General features: G+C 59.0%; 7 protein-coding genes across 7 annotated transcripts; 4 read left to right on the top strand and 3 right to left on the bottom strand.

Annotated features, from left to right (window-relative positions):
- Positions 1-1,202: 1,202 nt before the first annotated feature.
- On the bottom strand, positions 1,203-4,161 carry SPRG_04465 (hypothetical protein). Its single transcript, XM_012343389.1, has 3 exons — positions 2,928-4,161; positions 1,817-2,867; positions 1,203-1,766 (listed from the first exon to the last, which is right to left on the bottom strand). The coding sequence occupies exons 1-3, from the start codon at positions 4,104-4,106 to the stop codon at positions 1,246-1,248; spliced, it is 2,751 nt and encodes a 916-aa protein (XP_012198779.1). The 5' UTR covers positions 4,107-4,161; the 3' UTR covers positions 1,203-1,245.
- A 1,483-nt stretch (positions 4,162-5,644) lies between these two features.
- Positions 5,645-7,210, top strand: SPRG_04464 (hypothetical protein). Its single transcript, XM_012343388.1, has one exon. It carries the CDS (start codon positions 5,672-5,674, stop codon positions 7,160-7,162), a length of 1,491 nt encoding a protein of 496 aa, XP_012198778.1. The 5' UTR covers positions 5,645-5,671; the 3' UTR covers positions 7,163-7,210.
- A 1,185-nt stretch (positions 7,211-8,395) lies between these two features.
- SPRG_04463 (hypothetical protein) lies at positions 8,396-9,065 on the top strand. Its single transcript, XM_012343387.1, has 3 exons — positions 8,396-8,492; positions 8,543-8,602; positions 8,653-9,065. The coding sequence occupies exons 1-3, from the start codon at positions 8,426-8,428 to the stop codon at positions 8,985-8,987; spliced, it is 462 nt and encodes a 153-aa protein (XP_012198777.1). The 5' UTR covers positions 8,396-8,425; the 3' UTR covers positions 8,988-9,065.
- SPRG_04462 (hypothetical protein) lies at positions 9,022-9,615 on the bottom strand. Its single transcript, XM_012343386.1, has 2 exons — positions 9,516-9,615; positions 9,022-9,471 (listed from the first exon to the last, which is right to left on the bottom strand). The coding sequence occupies exons 1-2, from the start codon at positions 9,591-9,593 to the stop codon at positions 9,046-9,048; spliced, it is 504 nt and encodes a 167-aa protein (XP_012198776.1). The 5' UTR covers positions 9,594-9,615; the 3' UTR covers positions 9,022-9,045.
- A 218-nt stretch (positions 9,616-9,833) lies between these two features.
- Positions 9,834-21,819, bottom strand: SPRG_04461 (hypothetical protein). Its single transcript, XM_012343385.1, has 23 exons — positions 21,374-21,819; positions 21,280-21,327; positions 21,019-21,227; positions 20,754-20,970; positions 20,452-20,704; positions 20,190-20,374; positions 19,925-20,138; positions 19,317-19,883; positions 19,207-19,272; positions 14,005-19,162; positions 13,820-13,957; positions 13,296-13,770; positions 13,164-13,237; positions 13,005-13,111; positions 12,661-12,954; positions 12,315-12,617; positions 11,985-12,266; positions 11,695-11,934; positions 11,410-11,646; positions 11,220-11,362; positions 11,035-11,170; positions 10,065-10,988; positions 9,834-10,010 (listed from the first exon to the last, which is right to left on the bottom strand). Exons 1-23 carry the CDS (start codon positions 21,787-21,789, stop codon positions 9,900-9,902), a joined length of 10,797 nt encoding a protein of 3,598 aa, XP_012198775.1. The 5' UTR covers positions 21,790-21,819; the 3' UTR covers positions 9,834-9,899.
- Positions 21,820-22,801: 982 nt separating this feature from the next.
- On the top strand, positions 22,802-23,973 carry SPRG_04460 (hypothetical protein; the record flags this gene model as incomplete). Its single annotated transcript, XM_012343384.1, has 2 exons — positions 22,802-23,262; positions 23,312-23,973. The coding sequence occupies 2 exons, from the start codon at positions 22,802-22,804 to the stop codon at positions 23,925-23,927; spliced, it is 1,077 nt and encodes a 358-aa protein (XP_012198774.1). The 3' UTR covers positions 23,928-23,973.
- Positions 23,974-24,227: 254 nt separating this feature from the next.
- On the top strand, positions 24,228-25,245 carry SPRG_04459 (hypothetical protein; the record flags this gene model as incomplete). Its single annotated transcript, XM_012343383.1, has 5 exons — positions 24,228-24,325; positions 24,373-24,493; positions 24,541-24,643; positions 24,691-24,845; positions 24,885-25,245. 5 exons carry the CDS (start codon positions 24,228-24,230, stop codon positions 25,170-25,172), a joined length of 765 nt encoding a protein of 254 aa, XP_012198773.1. The 3' UTR covers positions 25,173-25,245.
- Between the last annotated feature and the right edge of the window lie 85 nt (positions 25,246-25,330).

Here is a 25,330-nt window from a genome sequence, read left to right as displayed (position 1 = left end):
TGGCGACTTGATGATTTGAATATGCATAGTTCAACTGAAAATTTATGATGAACTAACATCAGCAATGTCTTTCGCTCCTATCTGATCTCCAATCGATTTATTTTACACGATATCTTCTCTGCCTGTGTGTACAAGAGTGATGAATTTGATAAAATGGGAATCTCTCTGATCCAGCCTAAAGGTTTGGTCTGTGACGAGAACATTATCATCCTTGCTCTGACTTGTGCTTTTGATCTATTTAATACATTCCGGGGATGGCGTGATGTCATACAGATAATCCAACTCTGAAGCTTACGTGTTGACTAACCATCTAAGAGCTTTTTAACCCTGATCATCCCCACGATCTTTCATTTTACATCGATATACATTTACGGGCAGGTACTCATTAGGAGGTGTACGATATATTTCGTGAATGAACACACTCCCTCCAAATCCTGCCGAAAGCAGATCTGGCCGGCATAGTTTCAAGGGTCTTCCCACGTCCGTTTGGGAGAACCTCGGGTGCCTAGGTTACATTTCATCAATGATTGCGATAGTTAAAGAATCTGGGACCTTCTTCGGGATTTATCACACCCGATGGATATTCTCCCTCAACAAACTCCCGATAGCAATGTATGCGTGTGCTTTGGTGACTTTGCAGCTCGCTGCGAACAAACCGCATGCGCCTACGACATCTTTATATCGATTAGAAGTAGACCATTTCCATCAAAATGATAGTATTCAACACCAAGACGTATCAATTCCTCCTCAAAACTTGCTCTCTACTTCTACAACGCTTCACTCGGGAGGATGCACGGAGGACCTACTTGCCGCCTGCTGGAGCCTGGAGCGCAACGCATCCATCGGGCGATGACGGGCCGCGGCCCACAGAATAAAGTGCTTTGCCAAGGACGTGGTGGCTACTTCGAGACAGGTCGTTCGATGGCATGATTAATTTACACGCGAGAGCTGCGATCCTCGATATGCGCTAGATCCCGGCGTGGCGCAGGAATCAAATGGTTTCATTGACTGCAGCCTCAATTGTACACGTCGCAGCCGATCGCAATGGCCGCTCCTCCGCGCCTAAATACGCAGTCGGTGGCAATACTATGCCGACTACGAACCGATTGCCAGCGTCCATGCTACCTGTCGATTATCTTGACGAGCGTCCAACCGACTCGGCAAGGCCGAGTGTCGGGCTTGGTGGGCATATCCTCGACAAAGTTCAAAATACATATATTGCAGCGGTAATCTCGTCCTGGCCTCTTATAAGCCCCGCGATGTAAAGACATTACTGCGGACGGCGAAGACGATCTTGACGGGGAAGCCTTCGAGGAGGACCGGCATCGCGTTGTTGGTCAGATTCGCCTTGTAGCGCGCTTCGGGGAGCTCGCCGTCGGTGCCGAGGTTGGCGACGCGCCGGAGCGACACGACGCAGTGACCAACTACGTTTTCGTGGCGGACCCAGACCAGCATGTGCAGATCCTGCAAGCCGCGCTCGTGCTGGAGCTTGACGTTGAGCGAGAGATTCGCCATGTTGGTGACTGTCGCCGTGCGCTCACCGATCGCTTCCGTCTGCTTGCCGCTGTCGTCTTCGCCGAGAAGCGGCGCGACGATGCGCGTCTTCTTGGGCACGTGCAAATGGTTGTTCCACATGACAACCATGTTGAAGATCGTGAGGACCGTCGTGATGGGGCCGCCTGCGTGGAGGCCGTACGAAGGTCCTTGCTGCCGCACATTGGCGCGAAGGTCGACGTACGCCTCGCCAAACACGTCTTTGGCCGTGACTAGACATGTGTTGTTGATACGTTGATACAGAAACAATTCAAAGGCGTACCGAGCGCGCGCTTGGTGTGGCCCGTCGTGGATTGGACGATGGGCGGTCGCACAAACTTGAGGAGGAACGTGCAGCTGACCGGCGAGTGGTCCGAGATGTCCATGCCCATGCCGTCGTTGATGCTCTTGTAGTTGTCGATGAGCTTCCCCGGTGCGAACGGCGACTCGACCTTCTCCGCCGCCAAGTACGAGTTGCGGATCGGCGTCGAGTAGACAAGGATGCGGTCGCACCACCCCGGCACGCGCTTCTTGACCTGGCCGCCCTTGTAGAACGGCTCCTTGTACAGCGTGCGGTACACGCGTTCGGGCCAGTCGGGCATGTTCATGTCGACGTTGCCGCGGAGCGGAAACTTCTTGTATGTCGGGTAAAAGTCGGGGAATTTCCGCGGCTCGATAAAACCCTCAAAGATACCGTGCTTGCGGTCGTTGAGGAGCCCGTCACCGCGCTCGTGGAGCTCCTCAATCTTGTTGGCCGACAAGAGGCGAAGCACGTCGGACGCGTCCATGTTGACGATGCGGTAGTTGAGGTCTCCCATCCAGACGACGTGGTGAAACTGCTCGGTCAAGTCGAAGTACGGGTGCCCCATGACCTTGCCGAGCTGCGTGTTGAGGATCCGGATCTGTTCGCGCCGGTACGTGTCGTTGCGCGCATCGAGGTGGCAGTTGACAAAGACCAGCGTCGTGTACTTGAGCTTGAGGCCGATCGCGACGCCGCCCTTGGACCCGGACGCGATGCTAAACTTGTGGACGCCGGCGCGGAGCAGCTGGACGTCGGCGGCGACCGTCTCGGCGTAAAAGAGCGCAAGGCCCGTGAATTTCGTGCCCATGAACGCGCCGTCGCCGCGACCGCGGACCGCATCAAAGACCGCGTCGGCGGGACTGGCCTTGAGCGGGTATGCAAACTTGTCGTTGCGCAGCTCCTTGCGGCAGTAGCGTCCACGCGACGGGTTCGTGTTGAGGTAGCTCAGCACCGCGTGGTAGACGTTTTCGCTCACGCCTTCCTGGACACCGAGCACGTACAAGTCGTAGCCGTGCGGCACAAAATTACGCACCTACGCCATCAGAAATATATGAGAAATCCAAGTGGTCGTGCGGATATTGATGCGTCGTACCATACGCGACGACTGCGCTTCGTCCATGAGACCGTTCGAGTCCGCGAACGGATCCGCAGCACCAAGGTTCCACGTGCCGACCCAGATGGAGATGTCGCCTTCTTGGCGCGTGCCGCTGGTCGGGAAGGCAAACTTGGTCGCGCCTTCGATGGACGCTTTCGGCGGCTTCTCGGCGTGGTGACGGCGGTGTTTGGCGGGCAGCGGCGGCGAGTCGTCGTCGGACGGACCGCGCGGGGACGTCACCGCGTTCGATCCATGGTTGTGATGGTGGTGGTGGTTGTGGTTCTTGTGGTTCTTGAACTGCCGCGACGACGTGGCCGGCGTCGGTGCGCTGTTAAATTGGCCGCCGCCCGGTGCGACGACGACAGGGGCAGGGAACAAGCCCCGGGGCTTGGTGTCGTGTTCGCTGTGCGTGCGAAAGTGGTCTTCGTCTTGACGCAAAGCAGCGAGGTTGGCGCGTACGGGCGGCTGGAAGGCAAAGCCAGGGACGTCGTCGACGGCCAGGCTCGAGTTGCTCGCGTCGTCGTCGTCGTCCTCCTCGTCGTCATTGTCAAAGCCCTGTGAGTGCGACTGGATGATCTGCTGTCGATCCAGGTGCTCATTCGGGTCGTCGAGGTCGAGGCCAATCGAGCTGCTGTCGTCTTCCTCGACGTCGTCAAAGTTGCCAGGATACGACGCGGCCGACGAGGGCGGTTGCGATGTCGCCGACGGCGGCGGCATGCGAATGGTGTTGGCTGGCTCTTCTGTGAATCGGCGCTGCTGGTCCAGCTGGTCGAGCGTCGTCCAGCTGTGGCTGGGCGGGATGCTGTTGGCGGGAAAAGGCATTTGGCCCGAGCCCGGCCGGCTGCGCAGCTGGCGCGACTTGTGCGAGGCCGCGGCTGCCATGGCCACGAGGTCGCTCTGGCTCGACGACGCAGGTAGCGGGCCGTTACTTAGAGGCGCCGCAGTCATCGCGCTCTGGAAGAGGTCGGTGCCGCTGCCGCGCTTCGGCATGTACGGCGCCCGGGCGGGGCTCGTCAGCACCGAGCCAGCGCCGTAGAGGTCCGTAGACACGCTGCGCGGGTAGGCCGAGGGCTTGGACATCGGGGCGCCGACGCTGTGGAGGCGCTTGAGCGACTCGTTCTCGACCTCGAGCTGCCGCATGCGTCGCTGCATCTCGGCCACGTCCTTGGATGTCATCGGGCCTCTTTCTTATTGTTCCCTCGAGCAACACACCCGGGGGTTTTAAATTCCGCTTTTTATTCTTCGTACATCGCGTATTTCCATCACATCCCTACAACAACGCAAATAGTGTGCATTCGGCCTCTTCAAGTCAACATCGCGCGCTCCTTCCCACCACATGTGGGATCGTGCATTGGAGCGTCGTTCGGGCATGTCCTAGCTTCCAATGATAGCCTCGTTCGCTTGCCTCGATTGATGCATCTTGCTGCCGTGACGAGCTGGCAAGCACTGCTATCGTCGCCCGCCGTCGCCACCACCCTGCTGCTACCAGGCGCACGAAGAGGACAAAGCTACTCGGCCATTGCATGCTTCAATAAGCGCCGGCGTACAAAGCAGCGGACAGGCGGGCTCTGGCTCCAAGCATACACTATATTTTTACAAGTATCATTGACACGGAAATAGTCTATTAAAATGTAGGAATATTATTATGACGCGCCCGGTATAGAGCAATTAGTAATTGCGAGGTGAAACAATTAGACAACGTTCCTTGTCGACATTATCCGGACAGAATGTCCGGTTGACGAGCTGCTCACAACGCGATTTATTTTTGTAATGCGTGAGCTACCCACCGCGTCGTCGGCGCCGCGGCTTGCCGTCGCCGCAGATGGCAACGAGCTCGCGACTGGCATCCGTCGTGGCCGATGCCGCCATGGGCGGCAGACCCACCGCTGCTATATGTAGGCTGGATGCAGCGCTTGGAGACGCGACGTAGACCGAGGCTGTCATGTCCAACTCCCCAACGTTATCCATCGGGCTCGTGGGTAAGCGGGTCACTGCAGTGTCCTCGGTGCGGCTACGCGCGCTGTATCCTGTGAGCAAGCGTGCGTACCTCTTTGAGGCTCGTCCATGTTGCTGTGCCTCACGACAGGATGCACAGGTACCTCGTGGCAAGCCATATTGTCGACGGCACGCCACTGCGCGATACCGCTGCTTGTCCTGTGAGACGTCGTGCATGTGTCTGCACGTGGTGTCGCGATCATTCTTGGACGCGATGGGTTGCAGTGTGCTTGGTATGCATGGTCGTGACAGTGCTGCCGACGAATATGGCACCTCCGACCAGGGTCCGGCCTCAGTGTTGCTGCTGCTTGTGCGTGCATCAAGGACGCCCTTGGCGGCGCTCGTAGATAGGACCTCGCACGTCTCGCATGGATCGCGCTGCGCATGGAAGCCCGATCTTGCCACTTGACGGCAGGCCATTGGTCAAAACAAAAATGTCGATGCACCAATGGCATCGCAGAACGAGCGCACATGAGATTCGCCGCGGCTTCGACTGCGCTTGAGTATGGGATTGCCACGTGGTCGTCCACGTGTCGGCTACACTATGGAATTCTATGCAACACACCTTTTGCTGCATAAATGCGTGCGTTGGATCCGAAATCGGGTGATTATCGCTCCAGCACAGGTGGTTTTGCATATGCGGATTTCAGAAGGCGTGAGTGGCATACCTTCTTGCATATAAACGTGCGATCCCAGGATATCGCATCGCGAATCGCTCACTTCTGCATTTGCCGACCGCCATCAAGATGCGCTTCTTCGGCACTGTCTCGACCATGCTCGTCCTCGGCGTCGCCGCCGTTCGCGGCGCCATCGAAGAAGAGGACGACGTCCTCGTGCTCACGGATGACAACTTTGAGGAGGCCATTGCCGGCAACGACGCGCTCCTCGTCGAGTTCTACGCGCCGTGGTGCGGCCACTGCAAGTCGCTCGCGCCCGAGTTTGCCAAGGCCGCCAAGGCCCTCAAGGAGAACGACCCGCCGCTCCGCCTCGCCAAGATGGATGCCACCGCCCACACCAAGTGGTCGGAGAAGTATGGCGTGCAGGGATTCCCGACGCTCAAGTTCTTCAAGGGCGACCTCGATGCCAGCTCGGTCAAGGCCTACGACAGCGGCCGCACGGCTGACGACATTGAGAAGTGGGTCATCAAGAAGTCGGGCCCGGCCGTCAAGGTCATCGACTCGGCGGCGGACCTCGCTAAGCTCACGGCTGCCAACGACGTTGTTGTCATCGCCCACATCGACGCCGCCACGGGCGAGCAGAAGGACCTCCTCGAGAAGGTCGCCGACGCCGAAGACATTGCCGTCATCGTCGCCACCACCGACGCGTCGGTCCACGCCGACTTGAAGGAGGGCTCGATCGTCCTCCTTAAGAAGTTCGACGACAAGAAGGCCGTCTTCAGCGGCGCCTTTGAGAAGGCCGAGATCTCGGCTTTCATCAAGGAGCACCACAAGCCCCTCGTTATGACGTTCACGCAGGACAAGGCCTCGCAGATCTTCGGCGGTGACGTCGATGTCCACCTCCTCGTCTTCTCGGATGAGTCCAAGGACTACCACGAGACGGTCCTCGAGTCGGTCACGGAAGCCGCTGCCGACACGAAGGGCAAGATCCTGCACGTCGTCATCCCGCTCTCGGAGTCGCGCATCGTCGAGTACTTCGGCCTCAAGGAAGCCGACCTTCCGTCGATGATCCTCGTCAACATGGGCGCTGGCATGAAGAAGTTCCCGTTCCCGACCAAGGCGGCCGAGTTGACGGAGAAGCTCACGAGCGCGGACCTCAAGGCCTTCGAGGCCAAGTACCTCGCCGGCGACCTCAAGCCGACGCTCAAGTCGGCCGAGCCGTTTGATGACAGCGAGGAGGCCGTCAAGGTCATCTCGGGCAAGGAGTTTGAGACGCGCGTCATGGATTCGGACAAGGATGTCCTCCTCGAGTTCTACGCGCCGTGGTGCGGCCACTGCAAGACGCTTGCGCCCAAGTACGACGAGCTCGCCGAAGCCTTCTCGGAGGTCGACAGCATCATGATTGCCAAGATGGATGCGACGGAGAACGAGATTGACCACCCCAAGGTCGATGTCAAGGGCTTCCCCACGATCATCTTCTTCCCTGCCAACGACAAGGCCAACCCGGTCACGTACGAAGGCGCGCGCGAGGTCGAGGGCTTCACGGACTTCCTCAAGAAGAACGCCAAGAAGTTCAGCCTCGGCGGCGAAGCCCACGGCAAGGACCACGACGAGCTTTAAGCGCTAGCGTAGCGGAAAAAGCTAACTCAGTAGGTTTTGTTGTCGAGAGTCTTATGCATTGATGGCTTGGAGATGGACATGTGCTTCCGTCGACCTCCTGGCAATCGGAATATTGGACCCCGGTTCATGGAGCGTTATGGCCACCACGCGTACCACGCCTACCAAGGTATCTAGCATGCTTCGCACCGCCAAAACCAGCCATGAGGGCAATGGAATAAATCCTTGCATGAGGGCCAGCGTGCCTCTAGCAGCTCCTCTAGCACGTACGTACAGTGCAGTAGGACCCAACAGTGCGGCGTGATCGGTCGAATGCCCTTGGTCGAATGGCCCATTTGGCCAAATGTGGTGACCCATTCGGAATGTGTCACCACAAAGAAGCATGATTTCGTTTCACCAAGGGACCCTATTGTAATACCGGTAGCTGTGAAGTGACGCAGAAGGCGAGCATCAGCGAGATTGTGGAAGGAGCAATGACTCGTTGCTACGGATCACTCGTGGCATAAGCTTCTATAGATCATAGAGCCTCGAGCCCTTTCTATACCGCGATGCACCCAGCTTTGCTGTGTTGGCTGCGAGACGAGCAAGTAGCCTGCGACGTCGCGCGTCTGTGCAGGGGCTGGGGCGGTGACTTGGGCGACAAAATTAATTGACTAGGAACACCCAACATATCCCACCTTGAACTTGAGGTCAACGGCTGCAGTAGGCTCGGTGCGGCTCATGCCCGAGGACGCGTTCGACGAACTAGGTACACTACTATAGCATGCATTTGCATACTCTCAGGGTTGCTGCTGTAGGCCTCAAGGATCTAACGAGCCTCGGCAGCGTGTCTGTCTGCTCTTCACACATCCAATGCCCACATACCGAGTTGACGCCATGATTTTATACGGACCATCGCATTCACTTCCGTGTGAGGTGCGCTTAAAGGGCTAACGTAGCCTAGAAATAGTTAAGCTGAATATGGCGTTGCAGCGGACATTGCTGCCGTGTATCATCACCCGCCAGCTGCGCGCACGACGATGTCGGGAGGTCGTTGCGTCCCGGTATTTGGGTGCGTCTAGCCATAGAATATGCGACCTCGGCGTGCCACGTAGGGGCGGACTGGGCCCCCCAGGGGTGACCAGTCATACTGTCTTCAAGATTGTATGGTACTATTTTTGACCCTCCCTACCCAGTAAAGTCTGAAAACGAACGTAGGGGAATTCCAACCGCTAATTCGTTCGCTTGCCTTCCATTTATTTCTGACTTGGAAGCCGACGAAGGATCATGATGATGTCCCGCCTGACCGCTACCCCGCGCCGCGTCGTGATGCAGACCCGCGGCTTCCGCAAGGGTATGCATGCTCCTCTCCGAGGTACATGAGGCTCATGACGACGATGCCAGGCAACCCCATCAAGTTCACCGAGAACCACCAGAACCATGGCGTCTCGGCGGTCGTCTATGGTACGTCGACGAGGTCGAGGACGACCGTGGGCTCATGATGGTCATCCTAGCTGACAACTCGACGGCCATGATCAAGGCTGGCAAGGTCGCTGGCGCGGGTATCCTTGCCTTGATCCCTTTTGCCTTGGCTCTCAGCCCGTCGGCGCTCAACACGCCGGTCGACTATGCGCTCGGCGTCTTGATCCCGATCCATGCGCACGTCAGCATGAACGCGGTCCTCTCGGACTACATCCCCAAGGTGCACCAGCTCCCGTTCCGCCTCTCGGCGCTCGCGGGCTCGGCGGCCTTCTTCCTCGGCCTCATGGTCGTCAACGTCAACGGCGTCGGCATCACGGAGTCGGTCAAGACCATCTGGCGCGAAGCCCCGAAGAAGGAGTCGCACTAAGCAGGACCCTTGACACCTATTAAATGTAGAACGAGTGCCAATGCCTTTTCTACGTGCATTAATCTGCTTCCTCGTCCACGGGCTTGGCGATGAGCACCTTGGCTTCGCCTGAGATGGCGATCTCGCCTTCCTTATTCACGCACTGCGTTGCGCAGACAACGAGGCGCATGCGCGCCTTCACCTGCGTCACCTCAATGCGGATCGTGAGCGGGTCGTTTACGAAGATGGGCTTGTGGAAGCGGAGGCTCTGGCTCACGTACACGGAGCCTGGCATGGTCGCGCCAAAGACCGTCGGAAACAGGCTCGACACGAGGATGCCATGGACGACCGGCTTGCCAAAGGGCGTCGTGGCGCAGAAGGTCGGGTCAAGGTGGAGCGGGTTCGTATCGCCCGTCAAGGTCGCAAAGGCCTCGACGTCATGGGCGTGGAACGTGTGGTGGATCTCGGCGCCGACGCCGATGTCGGGCAGCGCGCCTGCCGGGACCTGCGCCCATAAGACATCGACAAGATGCAAGCAAGGATGCGTACCTCGGTGAGGCGACCGACGACGTGGATGTAGCGGCGACCCGCGCGGGCCGCCCGGTAGACGCTACAAGCTGCCAGCATGCTCGGGTCTCGACACTCGGGGCTAGGATGCCGAAAATAAGACGTGGTAAATGTGGCATGCAACGATACGGCATGATGGCACATTGATGATGGCAGCACGATGCAAGAAGGCAATTTGTGTTTGCGTGTCCATCGCAGCGCACGCAAACCGTTCGTGGGCGCTACGGCGCTGGAGCTTCGCTTGTTGGTCTATTGTCGGCACACGCCGACTTTAACTTGATGCGCAGGTCAAAAGCGGTGTCTTGGAAACAGAATTGACATTCAGAAACAGACAATATGTATACAAAAACATAGTACAGTAGACGACTAGAGTTGGTCGTCAATCTCAAATTGACCGCCCGAACTCGAAGAGAGGCGCGTCAAGCGCGCAAGGATAAGCTCCACGAGCTGCGTTCGTTCGACGCTCGAGAGTTCGACCTATGCACATCACACACCATGAGCACACGACAGCAGAGGCAACTCTTGTCGTACGAGCGGCTTCTCAAAGCGCTGCAACAGCGGTGACGCACTTGAGACTTCAATCGCTTGCAGCGTCTCGGTATCAATATTGAAGACGTCGACAAGGAGCCCGAGCTTGGTCGGCGTGTAGCCGATCGCGACCGAGACGGACGCGCCGCCGACGTTCTTGACGCCCTGGTACAATAGCGCTGCTGTGCTCAAGGTCGTACCCGACGGCGGCGGCGTCCTGGCTGCCACTGGCGCATACGGCTGTGTCGGTCGGCGCTCGAGCTTCATCGTCGGAGCGAACGCGAGGCTGCCCGCCTTGCGCAGCGCCGCCATGCTCTGCGTGGCGTTCTGGCCCGTCTCGGTGGCCAAGTCGCTCACGAATCGCTCCTTGAGTGTCTTGCCGTTGGATGTGGTGATTGTCGTCGCGTCGTCTTCCTGCCACTTGGGGCGCGGAATCGGACGGAAGCCTGGCATGGCTCGCTCGAGCTTGGTGTCGATCTTGAGCGGCGCGGCGGTCGCGGGCAATAGCATGCTTTGGTTGGCGGCGGCTTGGTGCACGAGGAGGGTATGGTAGGCCTCGAGCTTGGCTTGCATTTCCTTGGCAATCGCTTCGTGCTGCGAGAGCAGCTCTTTGAAGAAGCTGTCTTTCAGCGCGACTTCCATCGCGGTGGTCTCCTTCTCAGCCACCGCGTCGGCGAGCTGCAGCTGCAAAACCCGCGCGTCCTTCTCGGCAGACGCTGGGTCTTGCGCGACCGACCGCCGGAGGAACTGGAGCACATCGAGCGTGCGCTCGCGCTGCGTGCTCATGGCGACGTTGAGGATCGTGTTGGCCTTGGCGAGGAAGAGGTGGAATTGAAGTCGCGCGACCGCGTTGGTCTTTTCCAAGCTGTCAATGTACCAGGGCACAATGTCGGTGCCAGGCGTCCATTCGACCGTGTACCATTGCACCTATAAGAACGCGTTTGAACCAAGCCCAAGAGGGTGATGGTTGTACATCAAAGGGTAAGAACGGCGCGAGGTCCCGCTGGAGGGCGTCGAAGGAGCCCAACACAAACTCCTTCATGCGCTTGAGCTCCTTGATGCACCCGAGGATCGCTTGCGAGAGCTCTGTCGGCAACACAAAGGTGCTCCTATCAATGAAGAAGATCGGTAACGTGGCATGACAGGTCCCATTCGTACGTTTTCGGCGGCGTCAACAATTGCGTCACGCTGCGAATTGACGTGTACACGAGCTCCATGAGCATGCGGTCGCGGTCTACAAACCGCGCAAAAAATGCGGCCTTGTCTTGCGGGTCTTTGTTGGTGTCGCCTGCCGCGTGTGTCTACAATGCATATGACAATCTGTCCACAAACCGAAAGGGCTACGTACGTTGAGTGCCGACTGGAGATACGACATTGTCGCATCGTAATCGTTTTGCTCTTTGAGTTTGGCGTTGCGCAATGCCGCGACTTCGGCTTCGAGCTGCGTCAAGTGACCACGCGTCTCGGCCGTCACGCGCGCAATCTGTGCCGCGCAGTCGGTCTTGGTCGCCTCGAGCGCGTCACGGCTTGTCTGCTGCACCGTCGCCACGTCCGTGATGCGCGCCTTCTCGGCCTTTTCCAGTTTCTAGCGACTGCGACTCAGCATCTTTCAAGAAAATAAGACGAATTCTACCGCTGCCCAGTCTCGAAGCGTCGCATCAAGCGTCGCGGCGGCCTCCCGCTGCACAGCTTCCATGGCCGCGATGTGGTGCGCAAGATCTTGTTCGTGGGCCTGTTTTCGGCGGTAGAATGCCACGTCCATGTCCCGGCCTTCCTGGAGCTTTCGGTCGAGGGCAACAAAGAAGGTCGCCGTGCTCTCAGGCGTCGCCTGGAACGGACACGAGTACTTGGCACCGAGCGCCGACAGCCGCGTCTAATGTGGACGATTCATGTCCATTCTAAGAAATGGGTTGTTGAACATACCTCGTAGTCTTGGAGCGCTTTTTGCATGAGCTCCATCGAGCCTTGCAGTGCATTGTTGTTGGCGTCTGTGTTCATTTTCTGGCGCGCCATGTCGCGGTGCTTGGCACCGAGCTCGACAAACGACGCGAGGACATTGACGATTTCGTCCGGAGTGCAGAGGCCGTCGCGGCCCAAGGCGGTCGCAGCTCGGGCGCGGAGGTCCCGGTAGTCGCCAATGTAGCCAAGAATCTCCTTGGGCGTGCTCCATAGCGTCGTCTCGCTCGAGCTCCAGAGTTTAGTGACCTACGATGGGTTGCAATGATAAACAAGCAAAAGAAATAATGGTAGTACGTCGGCACGGAGCGTTTGGTGGGTTTCAATCACGTGCAAAATGTCCTTGGCGTGCAAGACCGCCTCAGTCATGCGCAACTGGCTCGCGACGTCGAGCTTGAGTTGCGTGTACTCTTGGAGGAGACGCATGATCTGTGCGTGGTTGAGCGTGTCCCGGGGCACGTGGAGGATCGCCGACACTTGGTTGCGAAACGTGTACGCTTCTTGGAGCGCCGCTGTGATATGTGCGTTCGCAACGTCGGCAACATCCGTGGCCCAGATCGCCGCAATGTCAACACGCAATTTGCGGCTCTCTTCGATGACCTACGCACGATGACATCTCCAAAATGACGTGATCATGTCCGACCTTGATGATGCCGTCGGCCGAGATGAGTGTCTCCGACGCATTCGGCGCGAGCGTGTGCGTCACGGTGACGCGAACCTTGTGAAAGTCTTGGACGAGCCCCAGGATCGACTTGGCGTTGGTGAGCGCCTTCTCCGTGTTGACGGTGGCAGCGACTTGGACACGGAGCTTTTCATATTCGTCCACAAGGTCGAGGAGCGTCGCGGTATCGACGTTCTCCTTGGCAAGTGCAATACCGGCTTGGGTCAAATGGCTCTGGTACTCGTCAATGTAGTGGTAGATCTCCACGGCGCCAATCTACGCATGTCGATCTTTAACACAAATCTAAACTCAACATCAAACCATACCTTTGGGAGCTGGAGACGCGACTTGAGTTGGGTTTGAAGACTCACAAATTCTTCAATGAATGCCACCATCTCTGCCTCCGTGCACGTCGGTCGCCCACACCCCAGTGCTACACATCCCAGACACATCAGACGACATCTATTAGTCGCGTTACTTCGTACCTTGCGCGACATGGGTTCGGCACGACTGCCACTCGCGGAGCGCAGAGAGGATCTCGGGCTCGTTTAAAAGACCCCTACCAGATAAAATCATGAGTCTTTTCAATCCAAGCGGCACAATAAGATAATGCGTACGAGGCTTGAAGAATTCGACCTGCTTCGACGCGGATCGTTTGGTACGTCTGAAGTACCGAGAGGACATGTGCCGCGCTCGGTGTACCGCCGACATCGGTGAGGACACTCGGGTACGCATGAAGCAGTTGGTCGTGCTCCAAGACGACTTGAATCACGTGGTCGATGCTGGCGACGCGGTCTTTGGTGTCTCCGAGGCTGCTCCAGAGCTTGTCATTGTCGCGAACAACAGCATCGAGGGCCTCCATGCTCATGAGGCGGCCAGACACCTTGGCAAAGCGCTGTGCCTCGGTCGCGAGGTCGAGGATCGCGGCCACGAACGCTTGGAGGTCGTCGAGACTCGCCATCGCATCGCACTCGGCGCTCAAGTTGGGGTGGTACTGCTCACTCAGTAGTGGCATCCACGCTTCTTTCATGCGTTTGAGCACAAAATTTCCCGTGAGCGCCGCTGTGAGGTCTTGACCCAGCCCCGCAAGTTCTAACACATCGTAAGTGATGCGTCTTAGTCGCCATTCGGCGCTTTGAACCTTGAAAAAGCGTCACGCGCAGCTCGTTTTGCTCGGTGGATTCTTGCTTGTGCGATGTGATGGACTTTTCGTGCACTTGCCGAAGCGATCGCAGTGCCTCTTGTGTCGTGTCCCAGCCTTCCGAGGTGGCCAAAAGCTCTAGATATACAAATGAGTAGAGACTTGTACAGAGAGGAGCCGCGCACGGGTCTCGAGTGCTTCTGCCGTCATCGCAACGGTGCTGTACGCTTCGTTGGCCGCCTCGGCGTCGCGGGCGCGGGTCTCTTGCCATGTACACCGCTCCTTGTCGTGTGTCGCCGTAAGGGCCGCAATCTGTGCTTCGAGCGCGGCGGTTGTCGCCGCCAGCGCCACGGCATGGTCTTGCTGTACCACGTGGAGCTGTTGATGCAACTCGGCGATCGCGGCGGCGTGAGCGTCCTTGGCCACGCTTGTCGCCGCGTCGTGGGCTGCCTCGAGGTCGGCAATCTGCTTTTCCAAGCGCGAGACAAGGCTCGCATTCGCGTCCTTCATCGCGTCCAAGGATGCCTCGCACGCGGTATTGGCCCGGTCAATGTCGGCGTGGTACGCCTCGAGGCTCGCCGCGCACTGGGCGTCATAAAACGCTTGATTCGATCGAATCTGCTGCTCGTACGAGGCTTTGGACTCTGCCAGCTGGGCTTCGTACGACGCTTTTGACTCGCTGAGCTGCGTCTCGTAGCTGGTGGTGCAGCTGCTCAGCGTCGCCTGCGCCGCAGCATTTGTCTCGGAAAGTGTCAGCGCCGCGTTGGACTTGAGGTCACTCAGCTGCGTCTCGTACGCTGTTTTCAGCGCGCTCAATTGCGCTTCGTACGCGCTCCTGACGTCAATGAGCTCGGTCTCGTATCGGAGCGTCGTCTCCCGAAGCGTTGTTTCATACGTTGACTTGGTCCCGCGCGTCTCGGTCTCGCAGCGGGACGTCGTGTCGGTGAGCTGGCCTTCGTACGCCCGCTTCGTCTCGCGCAGCTGCGTCTCGTACCGGGTGGTTGTGTCGCTCAGGTGCGTCTCATAGTGTGTTGTGGTCTCTCGGAGTTGCGTCTCATAGCGCATGGTGGTCTCGCTCAGCTGCGACTCGTACCGCGACGTAGTCGAACGAAGCGTGCTCTCGTAGCTGCTCTTGGTGCTGCTGAGCTCGGCTTCATACGACGTCGTCTTGTCGTGCAAAAGGCCTTCGTAATGCGCCGTCGCGCTCGCCAGCGCGGCGTCGTGGGCCGCGGCGGCGTCACGCAACGTCGCCTCGTAGCGCGATGTGGTCTCCATAAGGGTTGCTTCGTACTGGCTTGTTTGGGTCCTCAACGTTGTCTCGTACGTGGCCGAGGTCTCGCGCAGCGATGCGTCCGTGGATGCTTGCAGCGCCGAGAGCTGGGCTTCGTACCGACTCGTGGTGGATGCCATCTCGTTCTCATGGGCGCTCGTCGCCGCGGCGCGCTCGGCGGCGGCAATGGCCGATGCGTCTCGGAGCTGGGTCTCCAGAGCTGACTTTGTGTCGGCGAGCTCGGTCGTGTGCACACGCGTCGCCTCGGCAAGCTGGGCTTCGAGGCGACTCGAGGTCTCGGAGAGCTCGGCCGAGTACTTTGCCACCGTATCATTGAGCTGCGTCTCGTAGTGGCGCGTGGTCGTCGCCATCTCCTCTTCGTATCGACTCGTCGAGTCGGCGAGAAGCGTCTCGTAGTGCTCGGTCGTCCGCTGCAGCTGGCGTTCGAGGGACGACGTCGCGTCGAGCAGCTGTGTCTCGAGCGATGTTTTCGTATCGAGAAGCTGCGTCTCTAGCGCTGTTTTCGTCTCCAAGAGCTCGGCAGCGCTCGATGCCACAAGGGCGGCGATCCGAGCTTCGTACTCGGCCTTTGTATCACTCAAGAGCGTCTCGTAGCCGGCAGTGACGTCGCGCAGCCGCACCTCATACCGCTCAGTCGTCGCCGATAGCTCGGTTGTCAAGGCCTCGACCTCGGCTGTGTGCGCCGCGGCCTTGGCGTCGGTGGCGGCTTGGTGCTGCACAACCGCATCGGCCATCCGCGCCTCGTAGCGGTACGTGGCATCGCGCAGCTGGACTTCATAGCGCGCCGCCACCTCGGTCAATTGCGCGTCGCAGCTCCGCTTGTTGTCGAGTCGTTCGTTCTCAAAGTCGGTGGTGGTCGCGCGGAGGCGTGTTTCGAGACCCTCGGTCGTCTCACGGAGTTTGGTTTCGTATGCTACTGTCATTGTCGCCACGTCTGTGCTGTGCGCGTCCTTGGCCGCACGCAGCTCGGCTTCCAACCGCGTTCTTGTCTCGTCGAGCTCGGCTTGGAGCCGCGTAGCGGTTTCGGTGAACGTTGCTTCGTGCGCTGCGGCGCTGTCGTGTAGCTGGGTCTCGAGCGCAGTCTTGGTCTCGGCCAGCTCGGCTTGGTTGGATGCAATCTGTGCGGCGTAGCTAGCGGCGTAGCTAGCGACCACGTCAGCCAGTTGGGCTTGGTGCGCGGCGGATAACTCGGTCCGCTGCGCGTCGTGGGCCGCCGCTGTCTCGGCAATGCTTGCCTCGAGCCGAGCAATGGTCTCGTGAAGCTGATGCTCGTACGCCGACGTGTTGTCGCTCAACCGGGCTTCGTACTTGGCCGTCATATCGCTGAGCGTCGCGCTGTGCTCGGCGCTGGCGTCGCTAAGCCGTGACTCGTAGTCGGCTTCCATAAGCCGCAGCTGGGTCTCATAGTCGGACTCCATCTCTTCTAGCCGCCCTTCGTACGTGGCCGTGGACTCGCGGAGCATCGTCTCGGCGTCAGATACGCGCGCTTCGAGGTCCGCCCGCTGCGCTTCAAGCGACGTCGTTCGCGTCGCGAGCGTGGCTTCGTATCTTGCGCTCGTTTCGGCCAACGACGCTTCGTGGTTGGCGACGGCGCTCTGCAGCTGGATCTCGTACCCCACTTTGCACTTGTTGAGCTGCGTCTCGTACATTGACGACGACGACGCGAGCTGGCTCGCGCACCGGCCCGCGTACTCGGTGAGCTGCATTTCGTAGCGCGCAATGGTCTCGCTGAGTTGTGCTTCGTAACGCGCCTTCATCTCGCCGACCTGGCCTTCGTACCCGGTCACCTGCGTGTCGTACGAGGCAATCGTGGCGGCAATCGCGTCGTCGTGCTCTTGCTTGCGCCGAGCTAGCGTCGCTTCATACTCGGCCTGGCGATGCGCGAGCGTCGAGTCGTACTCAAACTGGCGGCTCCCGAGCGTCGACTCGTACTCGAAGTGGCGACTCATGAGCGTTGTCTCGAACTCGTGCTTGCGCGCGGCGAGCGTCTCGTCGTACACTTCCTTTCGCTTGGCCAGGACCTCTTCGTACTGGGCCTTGCGCGCCGCCATGCCGTCCTCGTACTCGGCCGTGCAGTGCGCCAACGTCTCTTCGTAAGCGTCCTGGCGCTGCTTGAGCGTCGACTCGTACTCGCGCTTGCAACTCGCGAGCTGCTCCTCGTGCGTCAAATGGCTCAAGCGCAACGCATCGGCCGTCTCGGCCCGGAGCGTTGCTAGCTGCTCTTTGTAGGACGCGATCGTCGACGCCAAGGTCTCTTCGAGCGCGGCGGTCTGCGATGCGCTCTTTGCATTGGCGGCCTCGAGCGTCGCTGCTGAGGACGCCAGCGTGTCGGCCATGTTCTTGTCGTACACGGCCTTAGCGGCGCTCAACTGGCTTTGGTACGCAGCAATCGAGGTCGCGAGCTCGGCCGCAGCGATCGCCTCGGCCGCCATCAAGCGCTCTTTGCCGCTGGTCTCGGCCGCCTCGAGCTTGGCTTTGTACGAGGATTCGGTCGCCTCGATCTTGTCCTTGAGGCTCGTCTCGGTGCGGAGAAGCTTGTCTTGGTAGAACGCCTCGGTGGACGCGAGTTTGGCCTTGAGCGCGCACTCGGTGGCCTCAATCGCCGCCTTGTAGCTCGCTTCGCTGGACCCAAGCTTGTTCTTAAGCGCCACCTCCGTGGCTTCGATCTGGGCTTTTAACGCCGCCTCGGTCGTCGCCAGCTTGTGCTTGTGCTCGGCGCTGGCCTCGGCCATTTGCTCGGCGTACGATGCATGTGTTTCGATCAGCTGGGCTTCGTACGCAGCCGTGCTCGCGGTTAAGCGGCCCGCGTAGTCGTCGACGCACGCCGCGTACTCTCGCTCGTGCGTCGCCTTGGCCGTCGCCAACTGGCCTTGGTACGTGGCATGCCAGTGCGCGAGATCGGCTTCGTACTTGGCGATAGTCTCGGCGAGGCGGGCGCTCGCCGCCGCGCCCTGTGCGTCGTGCAACTCGACCGCCGCGTTGTACTTGACGTCAGCCGCGGCGGTCGTGGCGGCGAGCTGCTTTTCTGCCGTCAACATCGCGCTCGCCAACTGGTCTTGCAAGGCCGCCGTCGTCGTCGCGAGGGTCAGCGCGAGTGCGTCCTTCTCTGCCTTGACCGACGCCACCTCGGCTTCGTACGACGCCGTGGTCTCGGCCATCGCACTGGCGTGCGCTTGGACTCTAGCCGCCAACGCCGTCGCCGACGCTGCAATCGTTGCGTCCAGCGCCGCTTCGGCGTCGATCGCCGCGGCTTCGAGCTGCTGCTTGTACCTTGCATGGCAAGCTGTCAAATCCGTGTCGTACATGTCTTGCTTCCCATCGAGTTTGCCTTGATACGTGGCGTGCCAGTGCGCGAGCTCGCCTTGGTACGTCGCGTGCCAATGCGTGAGCTGCGCCATGTACATCTCGTGGCAGTGCCCGATCTCGTCTTCGTGCTGCATGATTAAAAGCCGCTGGGCCTCGCGCAGAGGCGCCACTTGAGCTTCGTACGCCTCTTTCGCTGCTTTGAGGGCCTCGGCACTCTTGGATTCAAGGGCCGCGACGGCATCCGCGTGCACCGCCGTCGCGACGGCACAACGGTCGTTGGTTTCGGCCACGAGCGTCGTATACCGCCGGCGCCAGTCGGCTTCGCACGCGTTGAGCGCTGCGACGGACGCCGTTTGACGCTTGGCGAGGATGTCGTCGTGGGATGCCTGCAGCTCCTCGATCTCGGCTCGGTGGTGGCTGTGGCACTCGGCGAGCGCGATGGCGTTGTTGGTGATCGTCTCTTGGAGCGTGGCGCGTGCCTCTAGCATCGCCGCAACCTCTTCTTTGAGCATGGATATTTGATTCGTAAAGCTTGTTGTGTCGGCCTCGAGCTTGGTGGCGAGCGCGATGGTGGACGCGTGGGCTTGCTCGCACTCGTCTTGCTTGGCCACGAGCTGGCCCAGCAAGGATGCGCTCGAGTCGGCGGCGGCTTGGCGTTCCGTTGCCAACTGCTGTGTGAGAGCGGCAATGTCGCTGCGCAAGCTTGCTTCCATCGTCGCGGCTGCCGCAGCACTCGCCGAGCGCTCCTACGTCACGTCCGTTAGACAGACACACGCGTCGACGTTCGTACCGCGATCCGGGCCGCGTCGAGTCGCTCGACGTCGAGGGCATACGACCGCTCGGTCGTGCGTAATTTCTACCCAGCATGTTGAGACGTTGCGTGCACAGGTAAGAGATCACCTCGCGATACTCGTTGTGGGCGCGGTCCAGCTCGTCTTGTAGCACCTGTCGACGCTTGATGGCCTGTTCAGCGTTCATTTTGATTTGAATCTCGAGCAAGTGGATGCGCTCTTCGTCCTGCTCGATCGTCTCGGCCCGCGCTCGCACCGTCTGCTCGTACGCGGCCTTCATCTCGGCGTTGGCTTCCTCGACGTGGCGCAGCGCTGACTCGGCGTTCCGGAGCGCGGCTTCGACTTGAGCCTTCTCGTTGTCGACGGCCGCGATCCGGGCCGCCGCATCGGCGTTGGCGGCTTGCAGTTGCGCGGCGAACGCGTCTTGGGCTTGCGTGGCCTGGAGCTCCAGCTGCGCGCGGTTGGCCGCAAACTCTGCCTCGCGCGCTTTGAGCTGGTCGGTGGTCGCGGAGGCGAGAGCCTCGGCCGCGCGTACTTGAGCTTCGAGATCGCGCGTCTTGCGGAACCGGTCTTCGCTCTCAAGCACTTTGGCTTCAAAGTCCATCTGAAGCGCGTCAAAGCGTGCCGCCATTTCGTCGCTACCCGCGCGCATACCGGCGACGACGCCTGCGTGAACCTACCCATTTTTCAATACAAACCATAGGGTGAACAGCCTACCGCGGTTGCACTGCGGTGGGCCTCAATTTGAGCCGCGAGGTCCCGTGCTTGCGTGTCACAGGTCACCTTGAGCGTCACAAGCTCCGCGTCCTTGGCCGCGAGGAGAGCGTCTTGGACAAGAACCCGATCGCGGCTGACGAGAATTTCCTTATCCTGCCGTCCAATGACGTCTGTGAGCCCTTGGACTTTCGTCTCCAGCAGCTCAATGAGGGATCTAATTTCGATCTTTTCAATGCGCTGCACGGGAAAAGAAGTGCGAACATACCGGTTCTTCATGTGCTGGGCTTCACCGGCACGCATTTTGGTCTCAAAAACGCCAAGTTCGGCCGCTTGGTGGGCGCACGTCGCCTCGAGCGAGGCAATGTGGGCTTCCTGCGCGTCAATGGTCGCCGTGTCGACCACGTGCGACAGCGTTTGGGCCACGAGCGCGTCTTCTTGGCGTCGTAGAAGCTTGGCCATCGACCGTCTCCTTGTGCATCTAATTTTGTACCCATCGTGCCAAGTGTTGAGTATTCGCAGTGTTGTACCTTGCATTTGGTGCGTGCGGCCGCGAGCTGTGCGTCCTGCGCCGTCTTGGCCGCTTCGAGCTTGGCTTGCTGGCGCTTGTACGTAGCGATCGACTTTTCAAGGACTTTGACTTGGCTGGTGAGCTGCTGCCGCGCGTCCGTCGCCGTCTTGAGCTCGGCACGGAGCTTGTCTTGCGCTCCGATATGGCCCACACTGTCCTCTTTGTACTGCTTGATCATGGCTTTCTGCTCGGCCGTCCGCGACTCGAGTTGTCTACACAGAGCCGTACATCGCAACAGATGAAGGTCAAGGAGGATCCTACTGCATGTTGCCCTGGGCAAGCAAAAGCGCCGCGTCGAGCGACTCGAACCGCTTGGCTTGGGCGGCCAGCGTCGCGTTGTGCAGCTCGCACGTCTTTTGTGCGACTTCGAGCGCACCGCGCGTGTGCTCCAAGTCGGACGTCCGCTTCTTGAGGCTGGTGGCGATCTCGTCATTCAGAACGCGCGCAGACATTAAACTGTCTTCTGTGTCGCCCAGCACTAAACAAAGGTTCGTGTCGCGCAAAGTATCAAGATATCAACACGAACGTTTTTGGCTGTCGCGCAGCTGGGCCTCGACCTTGTGCAAGGCCGCCTCCCGCGTTGCCAATTCACGTGCATGGGCTTCGCCTTGCATGCGCAGTGCATCGTGGAGCTGTCCGCGCTCTTTCTCGAGGGCGATGACTTGAAGCTCCTTGGTCGCGGAGATGATCTCCAGGTGCTTCTTGTCATTCTCGAGCTTGTCGACTTGAAGCGAGCTATACGTCGCGATTCAATGAGCGACTGGCATATTTCAGAGATTTGTGGTACATTTCTCGTTTTTGCAGCGATATTTCCTGCTCCATGTAGCCCATTTCGCTACTAAAAAGGGGGATCATACCACGTGTGTCGGTGTCGGATGTACCTAATCTGTTTGTAGTAGCCCTTGCGCTTGGCGTCGTTGCTGTAGATCATGTCGACATGACTCTCGGCGTTGGCTGCAATCTGCTTCAGCTTTTCAATCTCCGAGTCGAGCGCCGAGAGGTCCACGTCGTACGCCGCGTTCGCGGGAGGCACGGCCCCAAACCCATTGTCGCTGGGCGGCCCACTCTGCTCTTCGAGCTTCCGTGTGCGGATGCTGGGTGGGCGACCGCCCGACGTCGGCGTCGTTGGGCCCACGGACGTGAGCATTGGCATCGTGCCCATGTCCATCTCGATGGTCTTGATGCCCTTGCCGCGGCGCGGCGACGCGTTGACAGGCGGGGGCTCGGATGGCGCGCCATCGTAATGGCTCGGTATCTTGGGCAAGTTCACAGCCCGCTTCTCGCTCACCTTCTTCATCTCCGCCACCACGGGCGATCGGTTTCTCGGTGCCAAGCTGAAACTGGAGTTGGCCAGAAAGGCGTTCGTGCAACCGCAGCCGGTTGACGTATCCGGAAAGACGCTATTTTCAGGCGTGCAACGACCCACGACGCGCGCTGCCAGGCTGCCATCAAGGGGATGAAATCATTTGTATTCCCTAGGCTGCAATGAACCGAGGTCTATGGTCATTCGTGGTACTTGAGAGCTTGTAGGACTAGTACAGATTTGGCATCGCAGTCGATGGGTCGATTCCGCAAGGATGCAAAGCTCACTTGCAACTCTCTCGATGCGAAAGCACCTTGTGGGCCACTGCTTTTCCAGTTTCGACGACCCACGCTTGCGTGGAGAAGGAAGCAGGAGATCGACCCGAGACGACGGGATGGCTATCTATGCAGTGCGTGACATGGCCCGAATCGAGCGCATTCGAAAAAGGAGACACTTGATTGGCGATTCGATTTTTTACATGACCAATCACTATTCGAAACACAGATCTTATTCACGTAAGCAATGATTGCAGCGAGGCAGAGCTTAATCAGGACGCGGTCGAGCACGGCGGATTCGGCGATCGAAGGTAAATTCCGTGGTTTCTCTTGCAAGCTCGACGCTTTCTGCCCCTGCATCTCTGTCTTCACAATTGTACTACCAGGTTCTACGCTCGCATATTGACGCCGGTCAACCTTTTGACACGCCGAGTCCGGCGTGTTGGAACGCAAGGGTCAGCGTCCCGTCCAATCGGCGAGCGTACTGTCTTACACCCTGTGCATGTAGACACTAGGCAAAGCTAGGAGTTTCATGGCACACGAAGTTGAACGCAGTACTCCATAAAATAAGGACCTTGGGCATCAAGCCAGAAAAACACCGAGTAAATTACACAATGAACCCGTGACAAGAAAAATAGGGCTTGGCCTTTCTAGCGCCACAGCGCAGAAATAGCTCGCGTACGTTGCCTATAATTAGGTGGCGCGCGTCTGCCGTCGCCATTGTTCAAGTCATGGCGTCGCACGTCGTGTGCACGTCGCGGGACCTCCTCCCGCTAGTCTTGCAGTACCAAGCTGGCGTCTTTGAAGACCTCTTGCCGTACTTTCACGCGCGCTACTATCGCGGGTTTTACGCCAAGGACGCGTCCAAGAGCGCACTCCACATGGCGATTGCGCGCAGGAAGCCAGGTATCGTCGCCCGCCTCTTTCGCTGCGTGCCCCACCTCTTCAACACCGATGCGATGGATCTCGCAGCCTCGTTTGGGCACCTCGATGTTGTCCGCGTGCTCCACGATCTCGGCTGCAGCTGCTCGACGTCGGCGATGGACGCCGCGTCGCAGGCCGGTTTCTTGGACGTGGTTGACTTTTTGCACACACATCGCACCGAAGGATGTACAAGATTTGCTCTGAATGCAGCACTGCGCGACGGCAACGTCGAGATGGCAGCGTTCTTGTTGGCACACCGCCACGAAGGGTACATCGTCGTCGTCTTTATCTACCGAGGGTGACAAGGGAGTGTGTAGCTGCAGCGCCGAGGCGATTGACCATGTTGCGTGGCATGGCCAGCTGCGCTTGTTGCAGCTACTGCACGAGCACGACGCTGCCGGCTTTTCGCACCGCACGATGGACTTTGCGGCCGGCGGTGGCCATTTGCCGGTCGTCGCTTTCTTGCACGAGCACCGCCACGAAGGCTGCTCGGTCGACGCAATGAATGACGCGGCGCGCCGTGGGTACTTGCCGGTCGTCGCCTTCTTGCATGCCATGCGCAGCGAAGGCTGCACGACGGACGCCATGGACGACGCTGCATCCAATGGGCACCTCGACGTCGTCCGCTTCCTGCATTCGCATCGGGAGGAAGGATGCACCACCGATGCATTGGACCTCGCTTGCCGCCACGGATTCCTCGACGTGGCCATGTTTCTGCACACGTACCGGCGAGAAGGCTGCACGGCGAACGCCCTTCTGGATGCTGTCGCCCATGGGCATACCGACGTTGTCAGCTACCTCTGCCAGCAGCGCCTACCCCAGTGCAACGTTTCGGCAGCCTTGGATCTCGCCAAGGACCGCGGTCTGCACGCGATGGTCGCATGCCTATCGTGCCCCGTGCCAGCGGCCGTCGCGCCTCGCGCCGCTTCGTGACCAACTGCAATCTCGACGCTACTCAAGAGGGATACTGCATTAAATACGCAAATAGTGTCAAACTCGACAGGTGTACCAGAATAGAGTACCCGGTACACCGGTACACGACGGAGCTCTGGTTGCTTCGACCGTTGGATGAGGATTGACACGGTGCAACACACTTGGTGCTAGTGTACAATTGGTGCACGCTTTGTGCCATGGCTTTGTACAACAGAGAAAGCATTTATGACACTATTTAATAGTCACAGTATTTGCTGCGCGTATCTTGGACAGACACATTCCATCGATTGAGATCCGAGTATGGAGCCGACGGACGATGCGGTCTACGCCTTTGAGTTGCTACCGACTGCGCTGCCGCAATGGACATCTACCGACGTCAAGGTCAAGCTCATGCAATGGTACGGTCCCGCGATGCGACGACGAACTGGCGAGCGTTCTCGAATAGGAACTTGGACGAACATGGCCGCGTCGGGCGCTTCCGGCCCAGCTGTCCCTTTGATCCAAACGATGACGCGGCGTTCCTCCGCTGCTTCTTTGAAAGTCCTGTTGTGCGCGATCATCTCACTGTATGTATGCGCTCCTGTCGTATTGATTGCAACCCATCCTGTCGTAGGTGCCCGCCTCGACACCGACGACGTTGGACGGTCTTTCGTTCGAGCGACTCGCCACGACTGTCACGAGCTTGGCCTTTTTCGATAAGCTTGCTGACGAGCCTGGTGCGATCAAGTATATAGAAGAGAACGTACCGAGGTTCGATGCGTAGGCCTCGTGTCCAGCGGCGGCTACCTGCGCAAGTGCTTGGACGAGGTGTACGAGCACTGCACAGTGAGTGACAGCGTCCGCGAAATGATGGCCAACTGCGACTCGGAGCACGCGCACTTGTTTACGGCGGCCGAGCAGCGCGAACTCATCTTCCAGGTGCGTCGTTTGGTGTGCAACAGCGCTGACCGGCACTAGATCTTCAAGCGACTCGTCATCGGCGGCGCCATGTGCCAATCGGACGAGACGCTCCAGCCGTACCTCGACGTTACCAAGGCCATTTACAAGGCACTCGCGGCTGTGCGCAAGGGGCCGCAGGGCGGCGTGCACGTCTACTCGCATGTCTACCTCTTCACAGACGAGAGCACCCGCAAGAGCGGTACGCTCTTCCAGAAGCCGTCGCCCTTTAACGCGTGCTTTGTCGCTATCGATCCCAAAAAGCAAGCTGTACAGTGCTGGTACGTCCCCTACGTCCCCTTTTGGTGATGCGCAACAAGATCCTAAGAATGTACACGACAATTTAACACTGGATGTTTATACAGTGTTTGTAAGAAATTGGACAAGGTCGTCATACGATGTCATTTGCGCCGATGCAACGGGAGGTGCGTCCTTGCAGAAGCGTTGGACGAGCGGCAAGTGTGCCT

Source organism: Saprolegnia parasitica (genome assembly GCF_000151545.1).
Source record: "Saprolegnia parasitica CBS 223.65 unplaced genomic scaffold supercont2.13, whole genome shotgun sequence".
In the NCBI taxonomy this organism is placed as follows: domain Eukaryota; phylum Oomycota; class Saprolegniomycetes; order Saprolegniales; family Saprolegniaceae; genus Saprolegnia; species Saprolegnia parasitica.
This window is presented reverse-complemented; position numbering and strand designations above follow the sequence as displayed.